The sequence below is a fragment of the Sceloporus occidentalis genome, unplaced genomic scaffold (assembly GCF_023333645.1).
Source record: "Sceloporus occidentalis isolate IW3139 unplaced genomic scaffold, rSceOcc1.0.p SCAF_7, whole genome shotgun sequence".
Lineage (NCBI taxonomy): Eukaryota > Metazoa > Chordata > Lepidosauria > Squamata > Phrynosomatidae > Sceloporus > Sceloporus occidentalis.
In genome coordinates this window covers 78,862,967-78,876,342 of record NW_028316987.1, presented here as the reverse complement: position 1 = coordinate 78,876,342, position 13,376 = coordinate 78,862,967, and the positions used below count along the sequence as shown (strand labels likewise).

The window sequence follows — 13,376 nt, the reverse complement described above, 5'->3', positions numbered from 1 at the left end:
TTGCTATAGCTTTAGGAAGAGCAGCAGTTGCTTTATTGTGTGGGGTGTTCAGATTGTGCACTTAGTATTCTCTGTGGTCAAACTTGAAAAGTGTGTGTCTACACAGCCACTATGTAGCAGTAAGCTTATGTGACTGTACTGGGATACCTCTCAGAAAGTTTTAGGATTTGGGGTTTTTTGACTTAATTTTTTTTCTTTGAATTGATGTGAGTTGTCCATCTTTATTGCATTATTCAAATACTAGTTAGTCAGAATTTCAGGCCTTAAGAATATTATTTATGTGATGTGCTCTGAACACTTAGACCCATTAATGGTAAATGTTCAGTATTTTCTCTTTATTTTAGTTTTTTATCTGTTTTTTTATCAACAATTCATTCACCTTTGCTAGGTATATATTTCTCTTCATACATTAGAACCATATAAGATTTATTCATTTGATTCCAAGTCAACTTTGTTTTAATCTTCTATATTGCACTTAAACCTTTTGAAAAGTCCTGAAAAGTCTACTTACAGAATTCTGTAAAACTATTTGATGGTATTTCATACTTGCTAATTCAAATTATTTTGTCAGTTTCATGTGTTTACTTTTCATGTCTTATTTTCAGTCTGTAGCACTTAAAATATATTCTTTATTTAATAACTTTAGTGATATTGTTTCTCCCTATTGTAAGGACATTTCAAGATATCTTTGGGGTTTCCATTGAATTGTAGTTTTGAATTCCTGGAATACTAGGGCTAATTTCATGTATAAATCAGGCTTTAGAGACAGGGGCCTGTTACAGACTGCCAAAATAAAGCTGCTTTGGGTCTCTTTGGAGGTATGCTATTTAAATGATGCATGGGTCCTAGGAGTCCAGAGGTTGCGCCGAAGCCACACTCCATTCCTAAGCACTGGAGTGCAGCTTTGGTGCAGCTTCTGGATTCCTAGGGTGCATGCATCATTTAAACAGCATACCTCCAAAGAGACCCGAAGCAGCTTTATTTTGGCAGTCTGTAACAGGCCAGGGTTGGCAAATAATTTCCCCCCATAAGTTTTATTTATTTTTTTAGGAAAATAAGGGGCAAATTAAATTCAGAAATCAAAGTTCTAGAACACCTGTTTAGAGGGGAAAAAAGATTAAAATGTCTGTCATCGTGAAAATTACAGAAATGATTTGACTGAATGTGTAAGAATTGGTCATTCCTTTCTTGTCCATGATTTGTCATCTGAATGTACTTTTCTGTATCCACATTTGTCTTTGGAGCTAATTATGGTATAGTTCAATTGACAGAGCCAGCAAATTTTGCTGTCGACTTCAGCAGGATTTGTGTTTCTCCATAAATGAATGTTAAGTAAAGATTATTCTTTTTCATAATTGACAAACATATAGGTGTTTCATCTTATCCTGCCTATTTTGAAAGCTTTCTATTCAGCAGCCAGTTTTTTTTCTTCTGAAAGTGTTGCTATTTCCAGCTTTTTCCTGTAAAATTCAAATTCATTCTTCATTTATGGTTTTGACTACTAGAGAAGTTCTAACTCTTTCTGGAATTTGAACTAATACCACTTCTCAATACTTCTGTGTGTTTGACCATTTGTAGACATTTTCATCACAAGAAAACTCCCACAGGTCTTGTAACAGCCAGTCAGATAGTCAGTATGGTTCTCCTCCCAAAGGGTGGTCAGAAGAGTTGGATGAACATGGCCAAATGCTATATACCAGTGACTATACTAATGAAAAGGTACACACTTTTCTTCATCACCTATCTTTTAAGCTGGTAAAAACATAAGATCTCAAATAGGTGTTTTTTTTTTAATGTCATTAGTTGTAGAAAAAACATTCCTGCCAGTTTCTTCCCATTCCTTTTTATTTATCAATTTATTGTTTATTTCTAGCTACTATTCTTTTGCAAGGACTATTCTGTTTCTCTTGAAAAATAAATACTATGAAGTCTCGTCTGTGTTTGTTGTTTACTATCTCCGGTAGCCAATCATTATTATTATTATTATTATTATTATTATTATTATTATGTACTGCTAGTCCAGTTTCTGATTTGGCAAGCTGCTGCATTTTCATCATTTTTCTCATAAATAGACTGTGAATGAAGCTATCAATGATAATTTCCTCTCTGACTATGTTTCAGGAGTACTGGTAATAAGTATAATTCTAAATGTGGGGCTTGAAGGAGGTACCTGATTTCCTCTGGCAGAAATAAAAAGAACTCTGTCCTGCTAATTCACTTACGGCTATAAAATTTAAAATTGGAACCTGAGAAACAGTTTTTGAAAACCTATTAGGTGGCTATGAACTGCTATCAGATCAGACTAGAGAAAACCAGCTTCCCTGGTTGCCTAGGCCTTTTGACAACAAGACAAGGCAGACCTGTGTTCCACTGATGGTGTAATTCTTGAAGAATTTGTGAGGCTGCTTCTCTCCCCATCTCCTCCTAGGAACAAGAAAGAAGTGACTGCATAATCTACTTCTAGAATAAAGTTCTTTAGCTATGAGCTCAGTGCTTTTAGGATTTCTTAGAATGTGAGTGTGTAATCTGTAGGGACTGAGCTCTATACTATGGGTTTCTTTGGAAAGTCTTTTGATTGGCATTGACCTAATTTTCTACCTTGTTCCCTAGCAGTGGGTATAGAAAAAGCAGAAACTTGTTCTACTGTGACCACCCTTCCAATCAAGTTGCTTTTCTTTTCTTTTCTTTTCTTTTTCTTTCAACAAAAGTAGAAGAACAGAAAATACAGCGAGCATGAGTTGCAGTGTATTTTGATAGTGGGTTCTTCAACTATAACCATATGTCATAAAAAGGCTATGAGAGACCCTACCCTCTACTCCTGAATTTTAAGGTTGTTTCTGGAAATAAAGGAGTAGGGATGGTGAAGGAATGTATATAGCAGTCTACTGATTACAAGGAAGTTTGTGTCTTCTGCTGGTGCATAAGAAAGTGTCAGGGACTGAAATACAGGTGTATACATAGCTAAAGCGTTTAGATCCTTTGCACTGGGTATTGTAGCACATGCTGTTCAGAAAAGCAGAAACCTTGGTGGTCTTTAAGGGCAAGTAACAATGCAGTTTGAAAAAACAGAGTATCTTTTCTTATATTTCTTTGGAATGTTATATCCCCAATGATTCGGTTTTCAGTATGTGCTGGAACGATAAACTGAAATTGCCTGCTTACTGAGAGAAACCTAATTTAATAAACTTTTAAATGAAAATTAATAAACTTTAATTGATGGCCATGCATAAACTACTCTTCGGATATTAGTGTGTCCCTTTAATTACTCATTCTTTCCTTTTTAGCATAGTTTTTGGTGAGAACTGAGTTGAGTGTACTTGTTTGGCTATAACTGTTTGGGAAGGAGGGATGGAAATGCTTTCCCATTTCCTTTTCAGGGAAAGGTTTTTATGGCCTTGTCTACAGCAGCAGCTGTAGTTGGATCTTCATCTCAGAGTAAACTGTTCCCCCATCAAAAGTGAGAAGGGAACTGACATCCAGATTTTCTTGCAGTGTTTTAATGGTAATGATAAAAGTGGCCACTGTTATACTATTCATATTATTTACAATAGTGTAAAACAACACATCTAGAATCATAGCTGCTTTTCATAAAATGCATTGTATGGTATGATGTAAAAAAATTTGCCCCCAAATTTCAGTGAACAACTTGGCATCCTAGCTTGGCACCTGTTGCTCCTTTGTAAGGTCCTTCATATTGTACATAGAATCATAGAGTTGGAAGAGACCGCAAGGGCCATCCAGTCCAACCCCCTGCCATGCAGGAAATCCAGATCAAAGCATCCCCGACAGATGGCCATCCAGCCTCCGTTTGAAGACCTCCGAGGAAGTGTGTTCCACTGTCGAACAGCCCTTACTGTCAAGAAGTTCCTCCTAATGTTGAGGTGGAATCTCTTTTCCTGCAGCTTGCATCCATTGCTCCAGGTCCTAGTCTCTGGAGCAGCAGAAAACAAGCTTGATCCCTCCTCAATATGACATCCCTTCAAATATTTAAACAGGGCTATCATATCACCTCTTAACCTTCTTTTCTCCAGGATAAACATACCCAGCTCCCTAAGGCGTTCCTCATAGGGCTTGGTTTCCAGACCCTTCACCATTTTAGTCGCCCTCCTTTGGACACGCTCCAGTTTCTCAATGTCCTTTTTGAACTGTGGCGCCCAGAACTGGACACAATATTCCAGGTGGGGCCTGACCAGAGCAGAATATAGTGGCACTATGACTTCCCTTGATCTAGACACTATACTTCTATTGACGCAGCCTAAAATCGCATTGGCCTTGTTAGCTGCCGCATCGCACTGTTGACTCATGTTCAACTTGTGGTCTACTTGGACTCCTAGATCCCTTTCACACGTTGTCTCCTTAAGCCAGGTGTCCCCCATCCTATATCTGTGCATTTCATTTTTTCGCCCTAAGTGCAGTACCTTACATTTCTCCCTGTTGAAGTTCATTTTGTTAGCTGTGGCCCAGCTTTCTAATCTATTCAGGTCATTTTGAATTTTGATCCTGTCCTCTGGAGTATTAGCTATTCCTCCTAATTTGGTGTCATCTGCAAATTTGATAAGCATTCCCCCAATGTTTTCCTCCAAGTCATTGATAAAGATGTTGAACAGGACTGGGCCCAGGACAGAGCCCTGTGGGACCCCACTGGTCACGTCTCTCCAGGATGAAAAGGTGCCATTGTTGAGCACCCTTTGGGTTCGGCCGGTCAACCAGTTACAAATCCATGTAACAGTTGCCTTGTCTAGCCCACATTTTACAAGCTTGTTTGCAAGAATGTCATGGGGAACTTTGTACAGAAACTCCATGCACCCTTAGAAATACCATTTTGGCTTCTAGCAGATAAGAAGGTAGATAACCAACTTTTTGAATTCTAATGGTCCTTTTTGATATGTGAGGGTCTCAAATAATGTTGGGCTGATTGAATTTGAACTGATTCCTCAACTCCTTTTCATATTCTTAAATAATAATGTTTATACAGGATTATTTAGTATGGTTAGTTATGCCTTGATCTGTGAAGAACCCTCGGGTATATAATGTACCTCTGCTTTTGAATATTGATGAACAGTAACGATTCTAACAAAGTACACCACACAACTCAGAAGTCAGTTCATCCAGTGACACAGAATTCAGATGGTATATACAACTTTCAAATGCAAGATAATCATATTTTTGAGTAAAGAAGTGATGATCCTTAGAAGCTTGATGTCCAAAAAGTCCTGAACTGAAGACAAGAAATATAAGAAATATGTTTAAAAAGAAAAAGCTTTTCTCATCTACAAGCAATCAAACGATTGGCATTTCTTCTCACATTTGAGAAAAATATTCACTAAATGCTCTAGAGCCTCAGTTCTTGAAATATGTATTGATGTTATATATATTTTTGTTTTACAGTGGATAAAACATGTAGATGAACAAGGTCGGCCATACTACTGCAATTCAGATGGGTCTCGATCGGAATGGTCATTGCCAAAAGTGAGTAATAAAAATAAAGCACATCAGTATTTCTAACTCTTAAGAGTTGGGTCTTGCTGCACAATGCAAAAATAAATGATTTATTTCTAGAATATATTTAATCATTGCATATTTCTGATAATCTGATTTTGGTGAAGGAAGCCATTGCATAAGTTATATCTGTGTTGAAAATCTTAGCTTTAATTGAGGAAAAGGTAGTTTATGATGACCCTGTATTGTAATTTACACTGACTTCTGCAAGGTCAGATTCTCAGTGGCTTGCAATAAACCTGCATTTTAGGTACTGTTTAGGGACTGGGATGAACCTGAGAGGGTAGTTTAGAACAACTCTGTAGTTTAATCCATTATATTTTATTATGCTGTAGATTGACATATTCAGTTTGGAATAGTACACAGTAATATAGCTCGCATCTGTGGAAACAGACTGAAGTCTACAAAAGCTCATGGTACCAGCTACTTTGTTTCCCCTAGTCTCAAAGGTGCTACAGTATCTGTACAGTTTATTCATGACAACCAAATACAGGTTATAGCCATCAAATTACAAAAATAATTAAAACCCTTTAAAACTTCCATAGTCAATTAACGCTCTCAAAGGTGCTACAGTATCTGTTTGCAGCATATAATTCAGTTGTACCCCTTTTGCAAACTAGTGCTAAAAAGTAGGTTCTGGAAACCCTGCAGTATAGTCTACTGTTAATATAAGTCTGACAAAAGGTCAGTCTAAGGGAGAAAACCCTCAAACTTTGTAGGTTTCAGAAAAGGTGTGACAGCCAGACTCTGCAACCTTTTGTTTCAGCTTCATTTGTACTTTCTAATCTCTTCTGTTTGTGTGCGAATGTGGGGGTAGAAGATGGGAATGTTGGAAGCCCAAGGCTTGCTGCACTCACGCTTATAACAACAAGCCCATTGTTTGTTAAATCTACACTTGGCATTGTAATATGTGTGTTGAAAGAAAGGGAGAAATGACAGATAATCCTTTGGTACTTTGAATTTAGGTCTTGTATTCTTAAACAGCTACTTTTTACCAAAACCAAATCTTAAATAGGCAAAAATATGGTCATTTGGTGTCCCATACAGGAAGCAGTTGAAGACATAATCTTAAAATATAGACATTATCTCTGTGCTTATTGCTATGTTTATTTGCATCTTGTACTCTCCATATCCAAAAATTCTACATGATGAATTTAACCATCCATGGCTTGAAAATATATATACTTTAAAAATCCATAAAGCAAACCTTGCTTTTACCATTTTATATAAGGACACCATTTTACTATGCTGTTCTATATAATGGAACATGAGCATCCACGGATTTTGGTATCCATGGTGGATCCTGGAATCAAACCCCAGCAGGTAAAAGGGGCCCAGTGTATTTACATACTCCTAGTGGTAACTTTGTATTAATTGTATTTAAGAGATCTGGAACTAGCTCTGGGATTCTTATTCTCTCTTTGTAATATTCCCTGATACATGTATTCATATATCCATAATGCCAGTACAGGGCAAAGGGATCATGTAGCACCTTTGAGACTAACTGAAAGGGAGAAGTTGGTAGCATGAGCTTTTGTAGACCTGTGCCTACTTCCTCTACTCCTTGCATCTAAGGAAGTAAGCTCAAGTCTACAGAAACTCATGCTACCATCTTCTCTCTTTCTCAGTCTCAAAGTTGCTACAAGATCCCTTTGCATACTGATTTCCCAGACTAACATGGCTACGTCTTTGAAATCTATCACCAGTACATGGAACAGTGTTCAAAAGAAAATCTTTAGGATCATAGAAGAAACTCTTTAGGATGCATGGGGACTGATTTAAGGAATATTGATCTGTCAAGTGTTTTCGAGACTTAGGGAATAGACATGAGAGTGTTATCTGAAATATGAAGCAAAGCAGGAAATATTTGAGAAAGACAGGACAAGAATATGGAGCTCATTTCAAATCAAGGGCCAAATTCTGATATGGGAAGTCTTCAAACCTGTAATAGCAAAACAAGATTTTCTTTAAAGGGGAATCAATTTGTGTTTTTTACTGGCACATGACTGAGGATGGAATATGATACATATCTGAGATGACCCCATACTTGTAACTTTTTAGCATGAAAAGTCTAGTTTTCTGGCCTGTTAGTAATTATAATTAGTCTCAAGTCAAACCATTTTACTTAATACCTGATTTGAAGGAAAGAGAGTAAAGTCATCATTTTTGCAAAACGGCTTTCACATTTTAATATTGTTATTCATCCCATTTCTTAAAGGATCCACAAGTATCATAGCTTGGATTTCTCACATGCTTTCCTATATACAGCCCGCCCTTGCCTTATGCAGGGGATTCATTCCGGACCCCCCGTGTAAGGCAAAAAGCATGTATGCTCGAGCCCCATTAGATATAATGGGGCTTGTGCTCACCACACAGCCATACACATGCATCATTCTCCCCTTCTCCTGGGGCTTCCGCATAAACTGGAAGCCTCCTATAACGAGCCCACAAGTGCGGGCTCACTGTAGTTACTCGCATGATCTAGAACTGCATAGTTTCAGAAAAGGAACTAAATTATGCCCATTCAGGCCATTTTCTAGAGCAGTACTACTCACACTGATGGTCTATGGACTGGGGCTGGTCCACCAGCTTTTGTCTACTAGTCTGCAGCAAGTTTCCAAGAAAGAAAGAAACAGTTGTAGACAGTGGACACGAATATGGTGCTGGTCTGTGGCACATTCAAAAAGAAAAACCATGTAGGTTTCCCGCTTAAAATAGATTGAGAAGCATTGGTCTAGGGCTTTCAGAAGGTAAACATGATACAGTTGACCCTTCTTATACACGGATTTTTTTAAAACATGGATTCAAGCATCCACGGTTTGAAAATGTTCAAAAAAAGTATAAATTTCAAATATCAAACCTTGATTTTCCATTTTTATAAGGGACACAATTTTGCTATGTCATATTTAATGGGACTTGAGCATCCATGGATTTTGTTATCCATGGGGGATCTTGGAACCAAACCCCAGCGTATAACAAGGGTTCACTGTATTTAACTCTTCTTGATCACCTTATGCCAAGAAGTTTCTGAAAACAAGCAGTAAATCCAAGAAACTGCTACCATTAGAGATGTAGTGGTGAGCTTCAGAAAAATGACACTAATTCCAATTTGTCAGTGGGAAAAAACCAAGCTCCTTACCAGTTTTACAGTCTGACATTTTCCAAGAAACTTCTTGATATTGATTTTTTTTTGTTTTGATTCTGTTCAGACTACTGATTATGAGTTTTTGAAAGAACTGTATGTACCATTGTAGCTCTTACTTTGGAGGCTACCTATGTCTGGCTAAAACATTTGGATGATATATGGAAGAGTCAACCTCAGCTAATATTTTTTTAAGCTTCTGATAACAAAAGTCTTTGTGCAGAGCTCTCTCACATTGTCATGAAATGTTGTCACTTGATGGCATGTAATCAGTGTAGAAGTGAAGATATTCAAGCAGTATAGGGATTGACTTGCTTTGGAAAATGTCAGACTGTAAAACTGGTAAAGAGCTTGATTTTTTCCCATTGACAAATTGGAATTAATTTCATTTTTCTGAAGTTCATCCCTACATCTCTAATTGTAGCAGTTTCTTGGATTTACTGCTTGTTTTCAGAAATTTTAAATCATTCATGGGGCACTAGATAGAACCAACCTGTGACACATTAAACTTTAATATATATTACCTAAGCATATGTTCTCTCCTCTGTCTCATCCTTTTGCCTTATTGTAGACAAAACAGGCTTGGGTAAGAAGGAACAAGCTTCTCCCTGTTTCCTTACCTCAGACAGAAAGTCACTGAACAAACAATCAACTGCTGGTTTTAGTTTTATCTGGATATAGTGGAACAGTTAATAATATCCCTCAAATTGGAGGGAAGGAGAGAACTCCAAGTGTTGCACATATACTAGGGTTGCCATCTATTTCCCCCTTATGCTAGTTTACAAGCAAACATTAATATATTTTTTCCTGATTTTTTAGTAGCAAAGTTTGCTCAAACGTCTGGACAATTTCTACAATTAATTCTGGTGTTATATTGGTTTTGGCCACCATTAGAGTTTGAAGTAGGTTTGGGAATAAAGAGATAGTAAAATCTTCATGCAGTTTTGTAGAAATGTTGGATGAGCCATTTATTGTTGTTTCCATTATTTTGAGTGGAAGTAAGTAAGTAAGTGAGTGCGAGTTCAAGACCAGCAAAAGGGCCCAAGCTCGACTCAGGCTTGCATCCTTCCGAGGTCGCTAAAATGAGTACCCAGACAGTTGGTGGCAAATTAGCTTACTTGCTAATTAGCTTACTTGCTGTTCACTGCCATGATCTTTGGAATAGCGGTATATAAATAAAAACAAATTAAATGAATTAATTAAGTACAATGCAGTATTTCAAATCTAGTGGTTTCACTATGATAGAGGAACTGTACATTTGGAGCAATCTGGAGGAAAAGTGGTTTATAGAGGGACTTGAGTTTTACCACAAAGGGAGGTGATGATGATCTGTGATGGTGGGACAGTAACCTACTGGAGCTGATCTAAAATGTTTGCATTTTAAGTTGTATATTTAAGTTGTCTCAGTTGCTGTTCTGGCCTAACTCCAGTTATTAGTCCTAACTATAGTATATCTGTTGATTCATGTTCCCATTAATTAATTGTGTCTCCTCTAGTTGAGACTAGCAATTGCATTCAAGCTTTCATTTCTCATAACACTTGTAAAACTTCTTATAGAAGCAGTTCTTTCATCTTGGTAAAATGGTATTCCAAAAGCTGTGAGTGGCAAAGATTCTGTTAATCCACTATATACAGTATATAAATTGCTTGGACCAAATGGTAATAAGGCCTGATGTGACATCACTACAATTGTCATTCTCTTGGACCTGTAGTGATTTGATCACTGTATGGGGAGAAGACTTCACAGGTTCACATTCAGTCTACCTTCTGCAGTGTTTCCACTACCATAACAAAATACACTTAATTTTTTTTAAAAAATGCCCCCCCCAAAGATACCTGAAAAAAACAGTGTTTACAACTAATAAGTAAATGTCATTCATTACACAAAAAAGAGAATGATGCCGCCAAATACTACAATGTTTTGCAAAAATAACATCATGCATCAATAACCCTACAAGTAATGTGTGTCAGGTAATATTACTTGAAATGTGCTATTTCCTGACTTTGGTAAGAACAAGGTTCATATTTCTTACTTACCTACTTACAAACCACAAAACAGCACAGAGCTCCATAAAAGAAGTTCCATTTCTACAGCTTGACTACCCATAGCTTCTTGGAAACAGCCATTCAGTAACAATTGTGTGTATACTAGTTTGCTTACATGCTCGTTTTTCTCTCCATGCCTTCCTTCCCTCAGTCCAGTTATCTTTTTTTGTGAAAATCATGGCCTCCTTCCCAGAAAAATGCACATAAAAACATAGGGGGGAAAGTTGCATAGGACTGATTTTATTGGAAATTATTTTCCGTTAGATAGACAAGCTACAGGAAAAGAGAGTCCACCTCAACATTAGGAGGAACTTCCTGACAGTAAGGGCTGTTTGACAGAGGAACACACTCCTTCGGAGTGTGGTAGAATCTCCCTCCTTGGAGGTCTTTAAACAGAGGCTGGATAGCCATCTGTCGGGGATGCTTTGATTTAGATTTCTTGCATGGCAGGGGGTTGGGCTGGAGGGTCCTTGTGGTCTCTTCCAATTCTAGGATTCTATGATTCTAGACTAATTTGGGGTGAAGAAATTACAGTAAACATTGAAAAGATTGATTTTTTAACCTTACAGTTCACTGTGACAGAAAGAATTCAACATAACAGGAACAACACAGTTAATGGATACCCTGAAACTCATCCACAGTTCCTAGGTTAGGAATCCTTGGTTAACTGCTTTAATCAAATCTTTCTGATGGCATGGATAACAATGTAAATGTAATTGCCTGGGTTATATTAATTCACATAATGTTATTACCTAGTTCAGCTTGTTTTGAAGCCATAGAGATACATGATAATTCCTGCCTTGTAAGCAAATCCTTTAATAACTGACAAACTAAGAGTAGCAATATTGTGCTGCTAGTTTATATTAGACATAGCATTATATAGAGCTTTTCTAGCTCAGTTCTCTTTACAACAACCCTGTAAAATAAAGAGTTTTATTATTTCCATGTTATAAAATGTAGACAGAGATGGTGGCATGCTGAGGCCACCTAGTGAATGTATAGCTGAGGTGAGATTTAGATCAGAGCCTTCTATTTCATATACAGTGCTACCTCGGGTTACGAAATTAATTCGTTCCGTGGCGCCGTTCGTAACCCGATACATTTCGCAACCCGAAAAGGCTTTCCGTTAGCGCTGGAAAGCTGCTAGCCGCGCTTCGGATTTGAATTTCGCGCCGAAATGAATTTCGTAACCCGAAAAATCTTTCGTAACCCGGAACAGTTTTTTTCAATCTAACTTTTTCATACCCCGGAAATTTCGTAACGTGATCAATTCGTATCCCGGGGTACCACTGTACTTCTATCAGGATGTGATGCACTTTTGTTTTGGCTTAGACCATTCCTTTCTAATGTAGGAGCTTGTCAGGATTATATATGCTGGCATAGTAATTGCAAGAGCTGACAAAATAAATTATGATTTTTTCCTGCTTTCTTTTAATTGTTTTTACCATCACATTTTCAAAATTATCTGTGCAATTACCAATTCTATAAAGTTTCTCCCTTTACAATAAAATGTAGGGATATGGGGACTTGAATTGGATCTACATGGGATGGGACATTAATATGCTCCTGACCTGCATTCCAGCCCTTTCCTGCCTTGGCACAGCTTTCAATCTAGTTTTCCTTTAACCTTCATTGTGTATGATTCTGTTGCATAATCAGGCTGTCACATGGTAACCTGAGAGAACTGAGAGTTTTATAGGAGGAGAGCTATGGCTTTTAAAGTTTGGTTGGTTTTGAGAGAGTTTGCTGTACCTTATTCAGGTCATCTCCATCTCCAAGATTTTACTTGGAGCTGTTATGGTCAGTTGATAAAATAAAGTTAAAGCTAAAAATTGTGAAATCATGCTCAAGGTCACTAAACTTTCAATTGTTCTGTTGGAAACTGGTTACAGTAGCTTCTCAGATTCTGGTACAATCCAGAAAAATAAAGCCCTTAACATTTTTCTCCATTGTAGAAACATTTTGCAACACTTCCTCAAAAGAAAAATAGGTGTAGGAGTGGGAGAAAATGCAGACCATTTACATTTAGTTAGTTTCACATGTAGAGTGTATTATACATATTTGGTTTTGTTGCCAGCACAGGTTTGAGTACATCTATAGGGTGTGGTTTTTCATTTTCTTTTTCTAATCTCTTTTAGTACAATGCTTCACCACAGCAACAGAGGGAAATAATTAAAAGTAGGAGCCTGGACAGGAGGCTACAGGAACCAATAGTTTTGACAAAATGGAGGCATAGCTCAATTGTGTTAGACACAAATGAAAAGGTAGGAATATTTTAAAGACGCCTTTCTGTTTGCCTTGTATGTGATTTTGTGTGTCTTTTGAAAACTAGCATGCATTAGAGATACAGTACAAGATCTCTGGTGCCAAACTATTAACCAGTTGCTAATCATTGTCAGTGATATGTAGTGCGTTCTGCACATACCTGCTTACAAGTAGGTCCTGTACATTTCATTGAGTATAGATAAGTGGGTAAAAAATTCTGGCCCTAGCATACCCTCCAACTACCTTGATTTGACAAAGATAGCCTTGATTAATCCCACTTTTCATCTGTTTCTTATTTAGTCCTCCACTAACTTGAATTGGTGAAAGATAGTTTGCACTCAGTTAATTCAGCGAGAGGGGAGTAATCTTGTCTTTCCCAGTAGCCTTAGGCAAAAGCAAACTGCTGCAGCCTATCCTAGCTTCT

General features: G+C 37.4%; 1 protein-coding gene across 9 annotated transcripts in view; it reads left to right on the top strand.

The window, feature by feature from the left end:
* The window catches only part of LOC149310007 (rho GTPase-activating protein 12-like), an 86,163-nt gene that overhangs the window by 43,218 nt on the left and 29,569 nt on the right, over positions 1 to 13,376 (top strand). For 6 of the 9 annotated variants that reach the window (XM_089533464.1, XM_089533470.1, XM_089533466.1 and 3 more), the window contains 3 exons: positions 1,579 to 1,719; positions 5,389 to 5,469; positions 12,826 to 12,951. In XM_089533464.1, coding sequence (XP_089389590.1) covers positions 1,579 to 1,719; positions 5,389 to 5,469; positions 12,826 to 12,951 — 348 coding nt within the window. The remainder of the gene's footprint in view (positions 1 to 1,578; positions 1,720 to 5,388; positions 5,470 to 12,825; positions 12,952 to 13,376) is intronic. The other 3 variants (XM_089533471.1, XM_089533469.1, XM_089533468.1) reach the window with 1 other exon arrangement.